The sequence below is a fragment of the Pteronotus mesoamericanus genome, unplaced genomic scaffold (genome assembly GCF_021234165.1).
Source record: "Pteronotus mesoamericanus isolate MK-2021 breed Mesoamerican mustached bat unplaced genomic scaffold, CSHL_Meso_final contig_101, whole genome shotgun sequence".
NCBI classification, from domain to species: domain Eukaryota; kingdom Metazoa; phylum Chordata; class Mammalia; order Chiroptera; family Mormoopidae; genus Pteronotus; species Pteronotus mesoamericanus.
In genome coordinates this window covers 8,753,656-8,769,624 of record NW_026555001.1, presented here as the reverse complement: position 1 = coordinate 8,769,624, position 15,969 = coordinate 8,753,656, and the positions used below count along the sequence as shown (strand labels likewise).

The 15,969-nt window shown below is 48.2% G+C and overlaps 1 protein-coding gene across 3 annotated transcripts in view; it reads left to right on the top strand.

Annotated features, from left to right (window-relative positions):
- The window catches only part of CRIM1 (cysteine rich transmembrane BMP regulator 1), a 177,722-nt gene that overhangs the window by 152,692 nt on the left and 9,061 nt on the right, over positions 1-15,969 (top strand). For 2 of the 3 annotated variants that reach the window (XM_054567849.1, XM_054567854.1), the window contains exons 13-14: positions 3,435-3,656; positions 15,095-15,289. In XM_054567849.1, the coding sequence (XP_054423824.1) occupies positions 3,435-3,656; positions 15,095-15,289 (417 nt within the window). The remainder of the gene's footprint in view (positions 1-3,434; positions 3,657-15,094; positions 15,290-15,969) is intronic. The other variant, XM_054567844.1, reaches the window with a different exon arrangement.

The following is a 15,969-nucleotide window of genomic DNA, read 5'->3' as shown; positions in this document are numbered from 1 at the left end:
TTCATACATAGTATGTCGTTAGGATATGTATAACCTAGTGCCTACCATATTTTTATCATTATTATTATTTTATTCAGATGCAAACCCTGCTGACAATTCTGTTGTTAATACATAACCCTGACTGTTCTGTCCTCCTAGTAGAACCCACTTTGAGCAGTCGCTTCATTGGTGATTATGAAGTTATATCCATTTACAAAATGTTCCTTTTTACAAAAATTGTGGAATGCCTGTATTGAGCCATGGGGATCCCCAGGTTAATGAAAATAGATGCAGCTCTTGTGCAGCAATAAATAATCCAAAAGGATAGCCGGACAATCCAGTGGTCTACATTTAAGTTAGTAAGGACAAAGTGAGAGGAATTGCCTAAAGGAAAGAATTATGAGCACAGAAAACCCAGGAAGCTTTAACTGCAGTGGCAGGTACCCCTGGTACCAGCTGTACCAGGATCTGAAGACAAATACAAGGGTGATTAAAGGAGGGGGCATGGGGGAAGGAGCTTTTCTGTGACTGATGGCCCAAATTGATTGACGGACACCTGACTAGACTCAGAAGTTCACCAAAGATGGGCCGCCTGAAAATGTGCTTCCTGACTGTGTTAAGGAAGGTTCTTAGAGCCGGCTCTCAAGGCGCGTGCGCGAGGGCAGAGGCCCCGCATGCTCCAGCGGAGCTGGAGGAAGCAGTCCGCCCCGCGTACTTGGCCTGCCCTCGCGTTGATAAACGTGCACGTGGTGATATGGCCTTTCCTTACACATAATTTGAGGGAGAACTTGAAGTGATAACCCTCATCCTAAACGTTAGGGTTTTCTCTTTTGTACATCAGCATTACAAAGGTGAAGAAGAACATATCTGTAATACGTATTTTAAAATCAGTCACCACCCCATAATTAAGCTTTCTGAACTTTCCACTCACAGTTTTATTACAGTGATAAAAAGATTAAAAAGTCTAAAAATGCAAAACACTCATTTCTTCCTATCACAGTAAATGTGAACAGTAGCAGTGACAAATGGTATATTATGTGTCTACTATAGGAAAACACCATCTCCACTCTTAGGGTACTTGCACCCTAAGGTGGCTCTGAAGTGACGCCTGTGTACGACAGAAGAGCAGCTGTGCTGAGCTGGGCCCCTCGTGGTGGCTGTATCTCCCAGGAGGCTGGCCGCTCGCCCTGCCCTCCAGCGTGCCCTCTCCTCTGGCCGGCGGGCAGCAGGGTCTGGGAACGGGCTCGTGAAGATCAAACAGCCCTGCAGGGGGGGATGCTTCACCAAAGTGAAAACAGAGAGCCGAGTGGCATAGAAATAAAAAGAACAGGCGAACACCAGCAAGAAAACTGGTGAAAACAAAGTAAAAGAGTTACTGTTCAGAAGTAGCAGTATGTAGAAGGGCTCTCTGGGGCAGGGAAAATAGGAAGAGAGGCCCAAAGAAGGAATAACCATAGGCAAGATTCCCACGGGCCCTTTTCTGCCAGCCAGGCTCGGGTTCGGAGCCGCCTCCTGCCTGGGGGAGGGAGATCCACCAAGTCCGCCTCTGAGCTCCGGCGCTACCAGCACATCTCGGGGTTCTCCAGGCCCCAGACCCTAGGATACTCACTTCAGCTGTTATTTCATAGCGTTGTGGATGCCATCCCTGCTTCCTCTTCTAAGTTTTTAGACTTGGGGTCCAACATTGCTTGAAAGAGCGAAGTTATCATAACTTACAGAAACCTCATGGCAATTTGCAGAGCCTAGTAAGGACTACAGTGTGAGGTGTCCCAATTTCCAGCCAAAGCAAGTTTTCACGTCAGCCTCTTACCAAGAAATTATTCCTGATCATGGATGACCCAGAAAGGTCACCGAGAAAGTAATCCTGTCTCAATCGCTACCCCATATGGCCGTGGTCTGTGGAACCATACCTAAAACTGGGCCTAGAGCACATTTGGAGCAGTGGAACCGAGGCTATTTTTCAGTCATGACGTTGTCTTCAGGGCTGGTAATAGGTGGTGTGGTCACACAAATTAAAGGAGAAGGTGTGGGCCGATTTTATTATGCTAACTTCCTTCTATCCCTTAAAGAGGGCCCCAGATAAAGCAACCTTGCTCCTCAAAGGGGCTGTTATTGTCAAAGCAAACTTGTTGACTGTAGGGAGTCTGCGCGAGACGCGTGGAAGGAGCATGCGTCATTGAGGGCTTCAGATTCACTGTGATAACTGCCCGTCCATCTCAGGTATTTCTGCTTCATGGCTGGAGATTGAGTTCCTGCAGTTGATTCTGAAATGAGCATATGGTCGTCCTTATGAGCATGCGTCCATTGAGAAAGTGTGGGTCTCATAGACATTTGCCAGGTAGGACCGCCATGGACTCCTGAGTCGTGAAGGCGGTTAGAAGTACCTTCTCTCACCAGTGAACTGGGAGGTTTCTCAACAAGGAGCCTCATGAACGTATTTTTCTCTGTTATATCCCAGTCATTTTTCTGATTAAAGTTATCGTTTTCATGTAATTTCAGTGAAGTACTGGGCCCAAAGGGACATCTGGCTTTCCTGGTGGCATCCTTTCCTGTTTCAAGGGGTGACTAGATCTGGGAAGCCTCTTGTCACCATCTGTAAACAGCAAAGACCCACATGCTTTCTCTGTGGGCACATCCTTATCAGTGATTTAGTTTCCCATCATCTTTCAGCCATTAATGTGAATGCCTGGACGTTGGAATATTACATACAGGTGTCTGGGGCGGGTGCAGTGCAAATCTGTTTGGGTATCGATCACGTAGGACTGCACGTAGCCGCAAGCAGGGAGGAAGCCGAGCTGCGGTCTTCAAACACACAGAGGCTGCTTTTACATGCCTTACAAGACTTTCGGAGGTGGATGTTGATGAACCTTGGCTCAGTGTCTTGGGGACGTCAAGGCCTTTCTCTTACAGGTGGGAGAAAGAAATTATAGCTGCATGTCACACAGTCGTACTCAAGGCAGGAAGAATGTGGAAGGAGGGCAGTAACATCGCACCCACCCTTTTAGGAAAGTGAAAGCTTTCCCGGAATCTCCTTATTAGCCGTTCGGCCCCATTAGCCACAACCAGGTGACGTGGCCACCCCGAGCTGCAAAGGAAACTGGAAAAGCAGGGAGCAGGATTGTCCTGATTGGCCTATATCCACTGTGACTCAAGTCCTCAACCATCTTCCCCCCGCCCCTAAATACCAGGGTTTTATTAAACCGAGGAAGAAGAATGGATATTGTGCGAGCAGCTAATAGAATCTCTGCAACAGATCTTTTGTGGTCTTTGTTGTTTGGCTTTAAAATTCATCATTCTGCCTGAGGCAGAGTTGCCACGTCATGTTTAAGGATCGTGGCACAAAAAGCCACGGTGACTGAGAGTGCTCTCCCGGAGCCGGGGGCAGCTCCCTGCCCTGCGCCGCTGGGGGCCTGCAGCATCTTCCTCCCCTGCTGACCGTCTGTTCTTTTTTTCAGATGCACCTCTCCAGCCCTCCTCGTCCCACAATGACAGTGTGCCTAGTTACTGCAAAAACAGCGAAGGGGAGATATTCCTGGCCGCCGAGTCCTGGAAGCCTGACGTTTGTACCAGCTGCGTGTGCATGAACAGAGTGATTAGCTGTTACTCTGAGTCTTGCCCTTCAGTATCCTGCGAAAGACCCGTTTTGAGAAAAGGCCAGTGTTGTCCCTACTGCATAGGTAAGACCAAGGGAAAAGAATCCCCCATCTCTGCGGGGGGCCACTGCGTCTGCACCGCCAGCCGTTTACCTAGCTTTGTTGATATTTTTGATATCTGGTTTTCTGGTTGACGTTGTCAGGCAGGGGACGGATGTGGAAGAAACGTTCCCAAGCTGAAACACATTGAGAATAAAATGCCCCCAGAATGTCATGATGTTACAACACTGTCATGTTCTGCTGGGCTGCTTTGCCGTTTCAGGAGTCCCAAGAGCAGAACTGTCACCCTTTTATTTACAGCTGTCTTTTGTTCCACATAGAAACCCGTGTCTCATTACAGCACGCTTAGTGCATACAGCTCGCCGCTGCCTTGCCGTCAACTAACCACAGAGCACTAACTCCATCTCCCAGTTACCGCCTCTGTTTGCTGGCAATTAATTGATTTCATTTCATCCACACTCTGTCCATCTTCAGGGTCGAGGGACACAGAGTGAGGCCTGAGTAACTGACAGAGCCCTCGCCTTCCTGTGACCCTTGGGGATATGTCTTGGGAGCAGAGGACATAGGTGTATGAGCCTCTGACATCTATATGGAAACCGGTCCTGTGGACAAAAGCCAGATGCTGTTCTGGCATCCAGAAGGCGAGGCGCAGACAGCTGGCAACTCTAATAAAGGCACAGTCCCTGTTCCCAAGGCTCACGCTCTCCTTTGTTGCTTTTGTATCAAGTAAAGCTCATAAAGTCAATTGAAAGACAGTGACGTATCTCAATCGAGGAGTAAACCTCTATTCAGAATAGCAGCTGAAAAATTAGGCAAGTTGTATTAATTGCAGGTAGCATGCTTTTTTGTGTTGGAGATTTTTGCATGCTTTCTGGATACAAGTCAGGGCACATATTTGGGGTGATATCTGAGGAGAAGGGAAGATGGTTTAGCCCCAGAGCTTTACAGCGGTTCCCCTCGATGAGCCCATGAGTGGTGCTCAGGCACATATTGGCCATAACTCAAGGTTATCAGAACAGCTCCCCCTCCCTGACTGTGACCTCCGGCCACTAGACAGAGGGCCACTTACTCTGAGTCTTACTTTGCATATTGGTGTACAACAATATGGAAAGATATTTTAAAAATGTAATTTCTGTTCTCAGGAATTTTACAAAGCTTAGTGCAATGATCTGGGAGTATTTAAATTCATGTTGGAAAGCTGGATTCTCTTCTAATAGGTTGACCATCTATGTAATTTATTCTTCAAGTCATGATGCTTTTGAAAGTAAAATAGGATCTATTAATTTTTGACGAGACAACAGCTGTAGACCAGGAGTGTCCCAAGCAAATTGAGTCATGTGGTGGTTCTACCTTGTAATGGCTGGCACGTTGGGTTCTGCTATAACACTCCTAAGCTTTGTTAACTCCTAAGTGAAGGCTAAAATATGTCAAGGCATACATCCAACTTAGTGCTACTGATCTTAAGAGCACACCAGCACTCCTATGAAAAACAGCCTGCCCCTGGTAAGGTCTAAATAAAAGGCATACCTAGGCCACTATTTCAGGCAACGGGAGTGGGAGGAGGAGGCTGTACAGCCGGTCTCACCATATTTAAATATCAAGATGTCAGTATTGAAAGAAACAGTTCGTGACTCCACCAGGGGCGCTTGGATGACTCTCAGGAAGCGAGTGCCCAGGAGGCCTGAGAATTGCACGTTACCTTCAGAGGGAGAATCTAGCAGTGAATCTCTTGTGTGTTGAAAATTCTCAGATTACTTTGTTAAGAGAAAAGTTTCTGTTCTGTTTCGCTACTTAACTGATAAATTTATAATTCATACATTGCTCAAATAGTGAACTTGTTTCCGAATGATAATGGCAAATCATTTCTCCTTCTCACAAAACCAATTTAACAAATTCATGAAAAGATACGTGCAAGTCATAGTATTCTATGTCCTTGCTTTAAAGAATTTTTTTTTTTTTTGGTTTGGCTTCTGTATTACCGATCCCAATTTCTGCATCATTTAGACTATACATTCCTCTTTAGTGTGGGCAGGGAAATACCAACTTGGTCCAAATTTGTGGTTTTGATTTTAAGTTAAATTGCAAGCACTTTCACTAAATTGTGGTTCATATAAGCTCTTAATGGGGTACTGGAAATTCAGTTTCTGTTACATCTTCCTCCACAGCTACCCTCCCCTTGCTGCTGCCCACCACCCACTACCCACCCGCCCCCACGCCTGATTGACACAGGTGTATCGTACAAACCTATGGTTTCTCTTCAGGGGAACATATTGGGGGCACTTAACATTTGCTGAGCATACTGTGTGCTGCTGCTATTCATTCATTCACCCTAACGCCTCACACGTGTTTTATTATTGACACAGCCATGAATCTCCTTCCGTATTCATTACACTTACTTCGCAAGTAGCCTTGTTAGATTAGCTTCCATCCTTTGTCCCCTCTTGTGTCCGAGCTTGCAAAGTCAAGTTCAGTTCATGGCTGTGCTGCGGGATTTTCTGACTCTCCAGTTTGCTCCCTCCCTCTCTCCAGGCTCGTCCTCCTAGCCGTTCCCCATCTGCATGGTCCCCATGAGGAAGGCCCCCAGCCTCACGGTACTGGTGCACCTGCAGGCAGTTACTAGGCCTCAGTGCAAAGCCTGTATCAGCCTCGAAAGGTCACCGAGCAAAGGAAAAAGATGGAAAGGCCAGCGATGGGCGTGTCTTACAGCGCCCTGTTGTTTCCCCAGCGGGCATCCCAGACCGGCACTTGCACTGCCTGCTGTCTTAGGCCTTCCGCACAGTGAACCCAGCTCCTTCGTAGCCCAGATCCTCTGCTCCCAGGATCACGTGTGCTTCACCGCAGCCCACGGCCCTGACCTCCGCTGGAGGCTGATCTCTCTGGGCGAATCTTCTCCCCGATCAGTTAAACACAGGTCTCTGAGCACCTCAGACCAGCCTTTAATCTGACTCTCTTTTTTTGTGATAAAACCCCTGAACAAAACTTGCTTGCTTTCACCTTGTGAAGTATTCTTTTCTCTTCCCAGAAGAGAACTGAAAAGCGGTAATCCCTCTAAAAGTAGTGTAATTATGAGTTTTTGTGTTCCTTTCAGCTAAATTATCAAGTCACTAATGTGCAGTGATAATGCTCCTCTTTGATGTGTGAAGGCCCATATTATGTGTGCTAATTTAGTAGCGTGGGTAACACAGACATAATAGGATTGATGATTAATTTTGAAAGTGAACAGCTTTATCTAATTACTTATAATACCACACTAATCTTCAACTAGTAAAATAATTAATAATATTTCTCCTTAATAGAGGCACCTTACATCACGTCAGTCTGTTATATAGCATTCAATTCATTTTTGCCTAGATGTGTTTATTTGTTTAGGTATCTTTTCCTAAAGATAAATATACATAGTGTCTTTGTGGAACACCTCTTGATCTTTGTGCACTTAACCCAGCGCAGGAATTAAACATAGTAAATATAGGGGTGGGCAGAAGTAGGGTTACAGTTGTGAGTATGCCAAACACAGTATCTTCTTATATTATTATTTATTAATTATTGTATTATTTATTTGTATTATAACTGTAAAGCTACTTGTGCCCATCTCTATATTTAATTTTGCAACTCTAAGATATACAACCCATGGCATTCCATGTTGTACATTTTTAGGCCACAGTATTATGATGCTGGCGTCTTCAATGGAAGAGTGTTTCACAGCTGTTTCTCCAAGGTGTGTTCTTAAAATTATAAATATTCTTTGTGTCGGAAAGAGAACTTACTTTGGAGCCAAAGGGTTATGATCCCACCTCTGGCACATTCTCACTACGCGTCTCGGTGATGGGATATCACCCCCATCACCCTGGCTCAGCTGCCTCATCTGTGAGCTGGGGACAATAACTCTGTTCTGTGCGTCACTAACGTGCCATGAGCATTAATGATCGAGACAGGTGAAAGTGCTTGGTGAACAGTAAACATGACGTAAATGTACGTGGGTTCCGTGTGCGTATAGCCCTGCTGACATGGAATGAGGCCGATAGAAGTAACGTACATCCCATGGATTCTGGTATTTCGCCTTAAATAGAGCACCTGTCTGCCTTTCTGCACGAGGAAGGCCTGGACAGGGCATCCCAATGGTGAGTTTTTGGAGAACAAGACTTTTTAAATAATCCACTCTGATTCCTGGAAACGGCGCGCGGCGTTTCTCATCAGGGCAGACTTGGTTGGCTCCCTGCACGTTCCTCAGCGCCCTCGGCTCCTGTGGCCCCTACACCGCAGCCCCCGTGGGCACAGCCAGTGCTGGGGTGACACTTGAACAGAGGGGGAGGGAAGCAGGATGCTTTCCTGTGTATTGTTTAGAGGGTGTGAGGCTGAAAACACTCTGGTTGTCATGCACTGTACTAACTTTGGAACAGGTCTAAAGCTGTCACCGCAAAAATAAACAGTGTTTGATTTCAGTTAGTTTAGGTCTTCACCTCCACCCTGGGAAGCATCTCGTCGTGCTCATTCCATAAGCAGCTTTCAGGATCCTTTTCAGGCCCCCAGCTGTGTAAGCAGAAGCTCAAGTTGTTCTGGTTAACTTGTCTTATTTTCAAGAGTTCTGTTGCACAGAAGGGAGACTAGCATTGTTTCCAGGGAAACTCACCAGCAGGTGCCTTTCGCGTAGCTCTGCCCAGGAGGCCAGCCCTGATTTGGAGCCCTCTCTAAGTCAGGGAAAGCCCCCTCTAGGAGGATTGCATCTCTGATGAGGCAATGTAATCAGACGGGAAGTCCGCCCCCAGAGCTCCAGCGGGGCTGGCGGGGTGTTCCGCCAGCACGTGGCTGTGACAGGGACGAAACATCGCCTGTAGGTCCAGAAACTGGCCACTTTGGGACATCCAGTGGCTTCCACTCCAAGGTTTTCTGGACAAGATTCTACACTCAACTCTTACGCAGTTAGCTTCCTTTAAGTTGCTAGAAGAAATGTCATGTTTACCTGCTTATTTGAGCCACCTTGATCTTTCATTGTTATCGTTCCTGCCTGCCTTTGAGACGTTACGTGTTCTCAAAATGATTTGTGTGTGTCTTCTCCATGCACCTACAGGGACACCTTGGATTGCAGGCCCTGTAAGAAATGAGGCCTCATTTAAAGTTGAAAATAGGACGTTTCCTTGAACTTCTATCCATAAAGTGCTTACTACCCCCATAACTGATGCTTAATACAAGGATTCAGGTCTATGAGAGGTTGTCTTCTTTGCATGTGGTAGGAATCAGCCAGAAGTTACTGTGTTTGCCAGTTTGATGAGATTTCGGTTATAAATAGACCTGGACTCCCACCCCAAGAAATAGGTAGAATAAAATAAAGCAAACATAGCCTTCCGAGGAAAGTCTGAAAGCTGTGGCCAGATCCACTTGGATAGCAGTTAAGATATCCTATAGGGATAGGAGTTGACCTTAATGGCAACGTTTGTCTCAGTTTTTTCTTTTTATAAAAATAAATTTAGGGCAGATGTTTCATTTATTAGAAGCTAAAGATAAAGTGCTCAGGTTTTGAGTTAAATCAATTAACGTTTTTTGCATGTTTAGCCAAAACCCTTTCATCATTTGCTGATAGCTTTACTACGCACTAGATCTGTCTCATAAATTGTCTAGACCACCTGCATCATCTTTCGCACAATTCCAACTGTTACAGTTTCACGTTCTTTCGCAGCCTGTGATGGTCCAGTGAGCCAGCACTCAGAGTCGGCTGCCTCTCCTGTGCATGCAGGAATGCGTGCACCTCTTAGTGACCTGCACATCATTTACTCGTACTTCTCCTTCATTGTGATTTCTGTTTGTCTCCTCTTTATGTAAGAAAACGTACACGGTTCCTCATGCAGGAGGTACGCACATTCCCTTTCATCTCCACTTGAGATACAGAAATGAAGATGGTATCACAGGCCAGGGATTTCAGTGTCTTGTCAATTAAGAAGGTGAATTACCCTCCCACTGACCGCATCGAATACAAGAAAATGGAAGCGTTTTATTCCTTCAGGGGGGTGAGAGAAGAGCGCCGTAATGCAGTGTTACATCTCTAAGGCAAAATTCGTCAAAGGGCTTGCCCTCTCCCCACTCCGCCAGCCCGTCGCTGGGGGCCTTGGCTGCTTCCTCCATCCCCTTTTCTAAACCTCAGGTTGCCCGTAGTGTGCCTGGGCCTTTCTGTACCTGCCTACATGATTTCTTTCAATCCCTTGAACCTCAAACCTAAGAAAACAAACCAAAGTGTCATGTTGTTAGCAGGGCCAGCGATTTGCACATCTTTTCAAAACATGTGGCTCATCTCTTTGGCCGGGTCGCATCTCCCGAGGGCAGAGACCTCGCCTGCCTGGGGACCCCTGGCTGCGCGTTCAGACGGCTGCTCTCCATGGCCACGTGCGGAGTGACCCGGCTGCCGGCTCCGTCCCTGCGCTGGGTTATTTTGGCGGGACTTATTCTGAGAGTAGGAACTGCCTGTAGTCTCTTGGCCACTCAGTTCCCAGAGTCAGTTACTTTCAGGACCCTAAATAGTACATTGGAGATTTGAAAGAACTGATGCAGTTGCTAAAGCTGCCCGACTTCCTCCCAGGAAGTTAGTTACTCCTCCTCCAGGAGGCTGACTCCATGACCACCGCTGCCCGATTTAGAACCCGGAGTATTTACACTGGCAGGGTGTCTCCCGGCAGCCGGGAAAGTCCGACTGTGACATAGGTTCGAGGGGAGTGTAGTTTTCATGCTCCTCCATGGAGGAGGGAGGAGGGGAGAATCTGGAGATGGTTTCTTTTCAAGGGCTAACGCTGATCGTTCATCGTGGTCGGATTCCGAGCAGGGCCGGGGCTGCCCCGCCAGTGACTCCCGGAAGCCTGAACTGGATCTTTGTAGAGGAAGAAAATCCAGAGTCTAGGTTTCCCCCGATGTTATTAGCTCTATAGTGTGACTAGTAAAATAGCTCATGACTAAAAGTACAGTCCAGCTTGTATAGTGTGTCAAGGCTTCTTATTTTGAAGAGAGATGTGTAAACAGCTGGGGAGAAGTCAGCCTGAAAAGAGTTAGCATTTCAAGCCCTTGCCACTTTCTCATCCCCTTCCGTGTCAGCCAGAATCGAGGGAGACGAAAGCGGGTGGGGGGAGGGAGGAACCCATGGGAGTGAATTCTCCGAACTCTACCACAGTAAGACAGTGCATATTTTTATTGTAGTCCTAGATGATGCAAGATAATGTTGCTTCTGTCTGCATCCAGAAAGAGTATATGATGTGTCTGAACATCTACGAGTTGAGCGGCTCAGCGGAAGGAGCCCCCAGAACACGAGCCCTGCAAAAGCAGGTCCCCTTCCTTAGCAGGATCTTGGTTAAAGAAGAGGCCAAAATTGATGTCAAGCTGAATCAGATGGACAAGAGTGAGAGGCCAGAGCTGAGGAAACCAAATTCCAAAGCCAATCTAAACAAAGGAGAGGCCATAAAATAATAACCATCTTCCTTGCTTGTTTTCAAACGCAGCTCTGAATGCCGTGGCGGAAAGAAAACCCCAAGGGTTTTCTGTGTGAAGCAAGGGCAGTGTCACTGGCATGTCTGTAGCCCTCTCCAGTGACTGCTCAGGAGAGGGTCACATCTGTCTGGATGTATAACAAGCATGCAAACAAACAACGGTGTTTGTTTTTTAAAATAAGCCTTATATTACTATCATACCTCCTGTTTTCCTTGAAACTTTCTCCTCTTAAGAGGCAGAGGGGGGCCTTAGAGATGGGCCTGGGCCAGTCTGTGAGGCGGTCAGTGGGAGGGCAATTCACCTTTGAAGACCAAGACCGTAAAACCGCACCCAGAAGGGAGAGGAACCCTAAGCGCCCGCTTTCCGGAGGCCGGGGGCCGTGACAGTGCGTGCGTGGCATGGATCCCTGGCCAGGGGCACGCCCTCCCTGAGGTCAGCCCGCTTTAGCCCCCGTCCTGGCCCTGCCACTTCCTGGCGGTGCATCCCGGGCATGTGGTGTGCCCTCCCTGACCCTCGGCTTTCTGTGGAACTGGAATAACCCTGGACTGCGAGATCCGGTGAATTGGACACATGTGAAATGCTCAGCACGGTGCCCGTTACACAGCAGATACTCAGTCTGTGGAAGTTTGGGTTATTATTAGGTATTAAAGAATAAAATTAATGTCACTGCCAGTGTTAGCCAGCCAGTTGGAGTGATAAATATAACAGTCAAAATTACACAGCACAGCTCACTCGAGAGTCAGATGGAAACCGTTTAGATTACTTTTAGTTGGATATTTCCATGTCTCTCTCTCTACGCCCCTCTTCACCTGGAGAGCTTCAAACACTATTAGAGGTGCTTTCAATCAGGTTATGCTATCCCCACCCCACCCCAAAGACTCCAGCGGTGTTATTAATTTATTATTTAGAACCTCAAATTATGTGGAGTAGCCACCAGGTCTCCCTGTAAACCAGGTAGTGTCTAAAACTTCCTGACAGAGCTTTCTCAGACGAACTCAAATGCGCCGCCGAAGGACGTGGTCCACAGGAAGGGAAGGGGCAAGGAAGCAAGGCCAGGGGACACGGGGGTCCGTCCGTCAGCCGAGTTGCCGCCACGCTTCCAGGCTGCTGTTTCGATCTTTGCCTTCCAGGTGAAATTTAGTCAAAAGCAGAAGTGTTTCTATAAAACCTTATTAACTAAAATCTAATCTAATCTGGGCCTGAGAAAGATTAGTCAAGGTTTTTCTAAAAGTAAGACTTCTCCATTTATTTTACATGAAATTTTAGTAGAGTGGTGGCCAACCGATGTCTTCTGTGTGGCTTTGTTTTAAAGCGTGTTTGCAGAAACAAGCTTTACCATTAGGAAGCATATTGATACCGTGATTCAGACTGATCAGATGTGAAGAAAACCACCCTACAAATGACAGGGGAAGCGTTTCTCCGTTGCTCTCTCATTGTGGACTGGCATCCCCATCCCCAGGCCTGGGGCCCTGACGTGACGTGTCCACTGCTTTCGTGGCTCCCCTCAAGGCGGCCCCGTGGATCCAGCTTGGCCTTGCCCTGAAAATGTTGGGCAGACAAAAAGTTGTCCCCTCTCCCAGCAAGGCATAGGCATAGCTGAGACCACATAAAGAGTGAAGAAAGAAAGGGATCCCTTAGGTGTCGCGTTCAGGGCAAAGTTCCTGGGCCTTGTGGTCAGATGGAGCTGCAGGCCCGTGCAGGCCCGTGCAGGCCCCACTGCTCACTGGCTCCGTTACGTCAGATCACTTCCCCTGTGCAAACCTGAGTGTCCCCAGGAGCAGGGAGGACGGCCCCACGTCATGGAGTGTCTGTGGGGCTGAGCCACGTGGCGCCCTGGAGCCCAGCGCCGGGCACCACGCTGCTCAGAGGATGCGCGTCCTCTTCCGCAGGATGTGACCCCATCGTGTGTGTCCCCTGTGTACCGCCTGCCTCCTCCGGTCTTTCAGGGGGTCGGCTACGAGAACGCTGGTCACGGGGTTCGTAGATCTTGTGGCCTCACTGAGCTCTGCATAAAATCAGTAATAGTGCCTGAAGAAGAAATGCTTTCTTCCATAAAGAATTCTCTGCATAATAGAATCTAGTCTAGGCTTGCTGGTAAATCTAGTGCCCTCAATGAAATGGTGGCTGGAGGTCAGAATATTACTTGAATTAAGTTCATTCATTGATTTTTTACTCGGCCATGTGGTATGAACATTGAGGTATCTGAATGAAGTTGCTCCCTCTAAAGACTCCACATTAGCAAACATTTCTCCTGTGAGTTTGGTTTCAAAGCCTCCAAATGAGTTTTCAAGCTTAACAATCGGAAAACTTACAGTGGAATATTTTTAAATACAGTAAAATGTTTTTAAATAGCTATTAAAAAGAATTTCCGTTTATAGCCAGAACTTCCTGTGAATGAACCTTGAGCAGCAGTAATGAAATGATGGGCGGAAAAATGTTGAGAAACAGACAGCTATGGAAATACCAAACGTTGTAGTGATAGGACATGGTCGGCGCCACGCGATAAGGTGCCTGTGTTTGAATAGCTGGTGAGGAAAGGATGTCGACCGCGAGGACAGACCTGTGAGCATATCTGTCCGTGAGCCTCCTCTGGAAAAGCCCGAGGAGGAAGCTTTGTGCTTAGTCTTCACAGAGGGGCTTCCAGCCGCCTTGGCACACTTCGCTGCAGAGTCTGGGGCTGCCGAGAGGAGGTGGCTCCTGGCACCACACGCCGACCTGGGTCTTGTCACACCCGCCTCACGCACCGTGGGTTCTATGCTCTGTGTCTGGGTGACGAATACCTTTCCCTGCAGAGCCTCCCAGAGGCCTTCTGGGAAGAACCCTGATCCCTGGACACCACTCCTTTACTAAGGAACTTTCCTGCCTTTATAGTTTCCTGCCTTTGTAGTTTCCCATTTTCTAGCGACCAGTGCTGAGTGGACGTCACTTCAGAATTTGAGTGGGAGAACTTCCCCAGATTAGGAGGAGTCCTCCAGTTATTGTCCTGTCCAGTGACCAGATGCTGTCCCCTCCCCATGTTTCTCCATTGATTTGCCCCATTTCTGCTTTGCTGGTCCCTTGGGCCTCACTGTGAGCCTTTGTTCTTGAACTCTAAAGGAAGTAGGACTACTAGTCCGTCAGTGAGAGCAGGTAAATCAGAGGAGGCGCTGAGCCACAGAGAAGGGAACTTGGAAGGAAAACTTGGGGCCAGGGAGAGAGGGAGGCAAGGGAAGATGAAGGGCGGGAAAGAGCAGAATGTTGTGAGCTATTAATTTTTATACATACAAGTAGCTCTTAAAAAAATATGTTATTCTCAAAAGCCATATATTACTGAAAAATGGATTGAAATGAAACGAAGTTTGAAGGGAATAAATCTTTGTTGATGAGAAGGAAGTCCATCCAGCATCACTGGAAAAGGAAGGAAGTGGCTATATCAATGCTGATTCTCCCTCCAGGATAGTGCGGGGCACCTGCTAGTTCCCGGGGACACGCCGTCATCATTCCGTAAAACTCCCCTGAATCATTTACCAAAACGATTACCTAAAAGTAGGAAATTCTTGAATGATTTCCATAAACATACTTATATACATAGCTGGACTTGAAAAGAAATCTCTTTCCAAAAAGAACAAAACCTCTGAGCATGTCTCTGCCAGCTTGAACCTCAGTTTTAGTTTGTTCATGTCGTATGTGCAGCAGCCATACAGCAATTGGATCTGTATATTCTGTGGTGACAGTCTAATGACACTTGCCCAGTGGGTGTCATCCCCAGTTGGTTGTACCAGTTACTGCTCTGTGTCAGCCTCGCTGGCCCTTGGTCAGGTCCGGGCCCCAAGATGGAAGTTCTGAGGCTTTCCCTGAGCCGAGGCCAGAGGCAGCAGGGGGCCTGGGGAAGCAAACGTTTCACCAGACTCTGGAATCCTCAAGCACCTTTTGATGGTGCAGAGCGGTTTCCCTTTATGTCTCAAGTATGATGGGGCATGGGGCATTGTCACATCGACCATCGCGTGCTCTTCTCCCCCCAGAAGACACCATCGCCAAGAAGGTGGTGTGCCGCTTCGGCGGGAAGGCCTACGCGGACGAGGAGCGCTGGGACATCGACAGCTGCACGCACTGCTACTGCCTGCAGGGCCAGACCCTCTGCTCGACCGTCAGCTGCCCCCCTCTGCCCTGCGTCGAGCCCATCAACGTGGAAGGGAGCTGCTGCCCAATGTGTCCAGGTATCTGAGCTGTCCTGCCGCTTCACTAGGCTGTGAATTGGTGGAAGGTGGGCCTAGAGCAGACTCGGCCTCTTCCCCCCACCTGGGAGTTCAGGTGGCCCAAGCAACGTGTCGGCAGCTGAAGTCTCCCTGTCCAAAGACATGGAGGGGCAGGGGAAGGGGGACCGGCAAGGTGAGGGCCCAATTTTGCGTTCTCTAAACGTTAGGGGCAGCGAGGTCTCTTGGGTATAACAAGCACGTTAACAATACCTGCCCTATCCGAGCAGCGCAGAGTTAGTGCAGTGTTGCACCAGCCTAGTGACAGTGGTTCAAGGTCAGACATGAGAGGAAATAGAAGGTATGTATCGGCACAGAAATGGAAGATCTGTAGCTAAAGAATATGGCGTGGCTCAGCCCTTTTCAGTTCAGCTCCAGCAGGGCACACCCCCTTCCCTGGGGCCTTCTGCCTCGCCCTCCGCTGAACTTTGCACCTCTTCCCAGGCCCAGATCCTCCCCCAGTCCACACCTGTGTCTCCTGGATAAAATCAGCCCCTTTTCCTTGGGCCCCTAGTCCCAGCAGTGCAGGGCCTGCGCCCGGCAGGGCAGCCTCGGGTCTTGGCCCAGAGAGAGCCCGAAACACAGAGACTTCACCGGCAGCGAAGGCCACACCCACGGAAGAGAGGGCCCACTGAGGCCCTGAG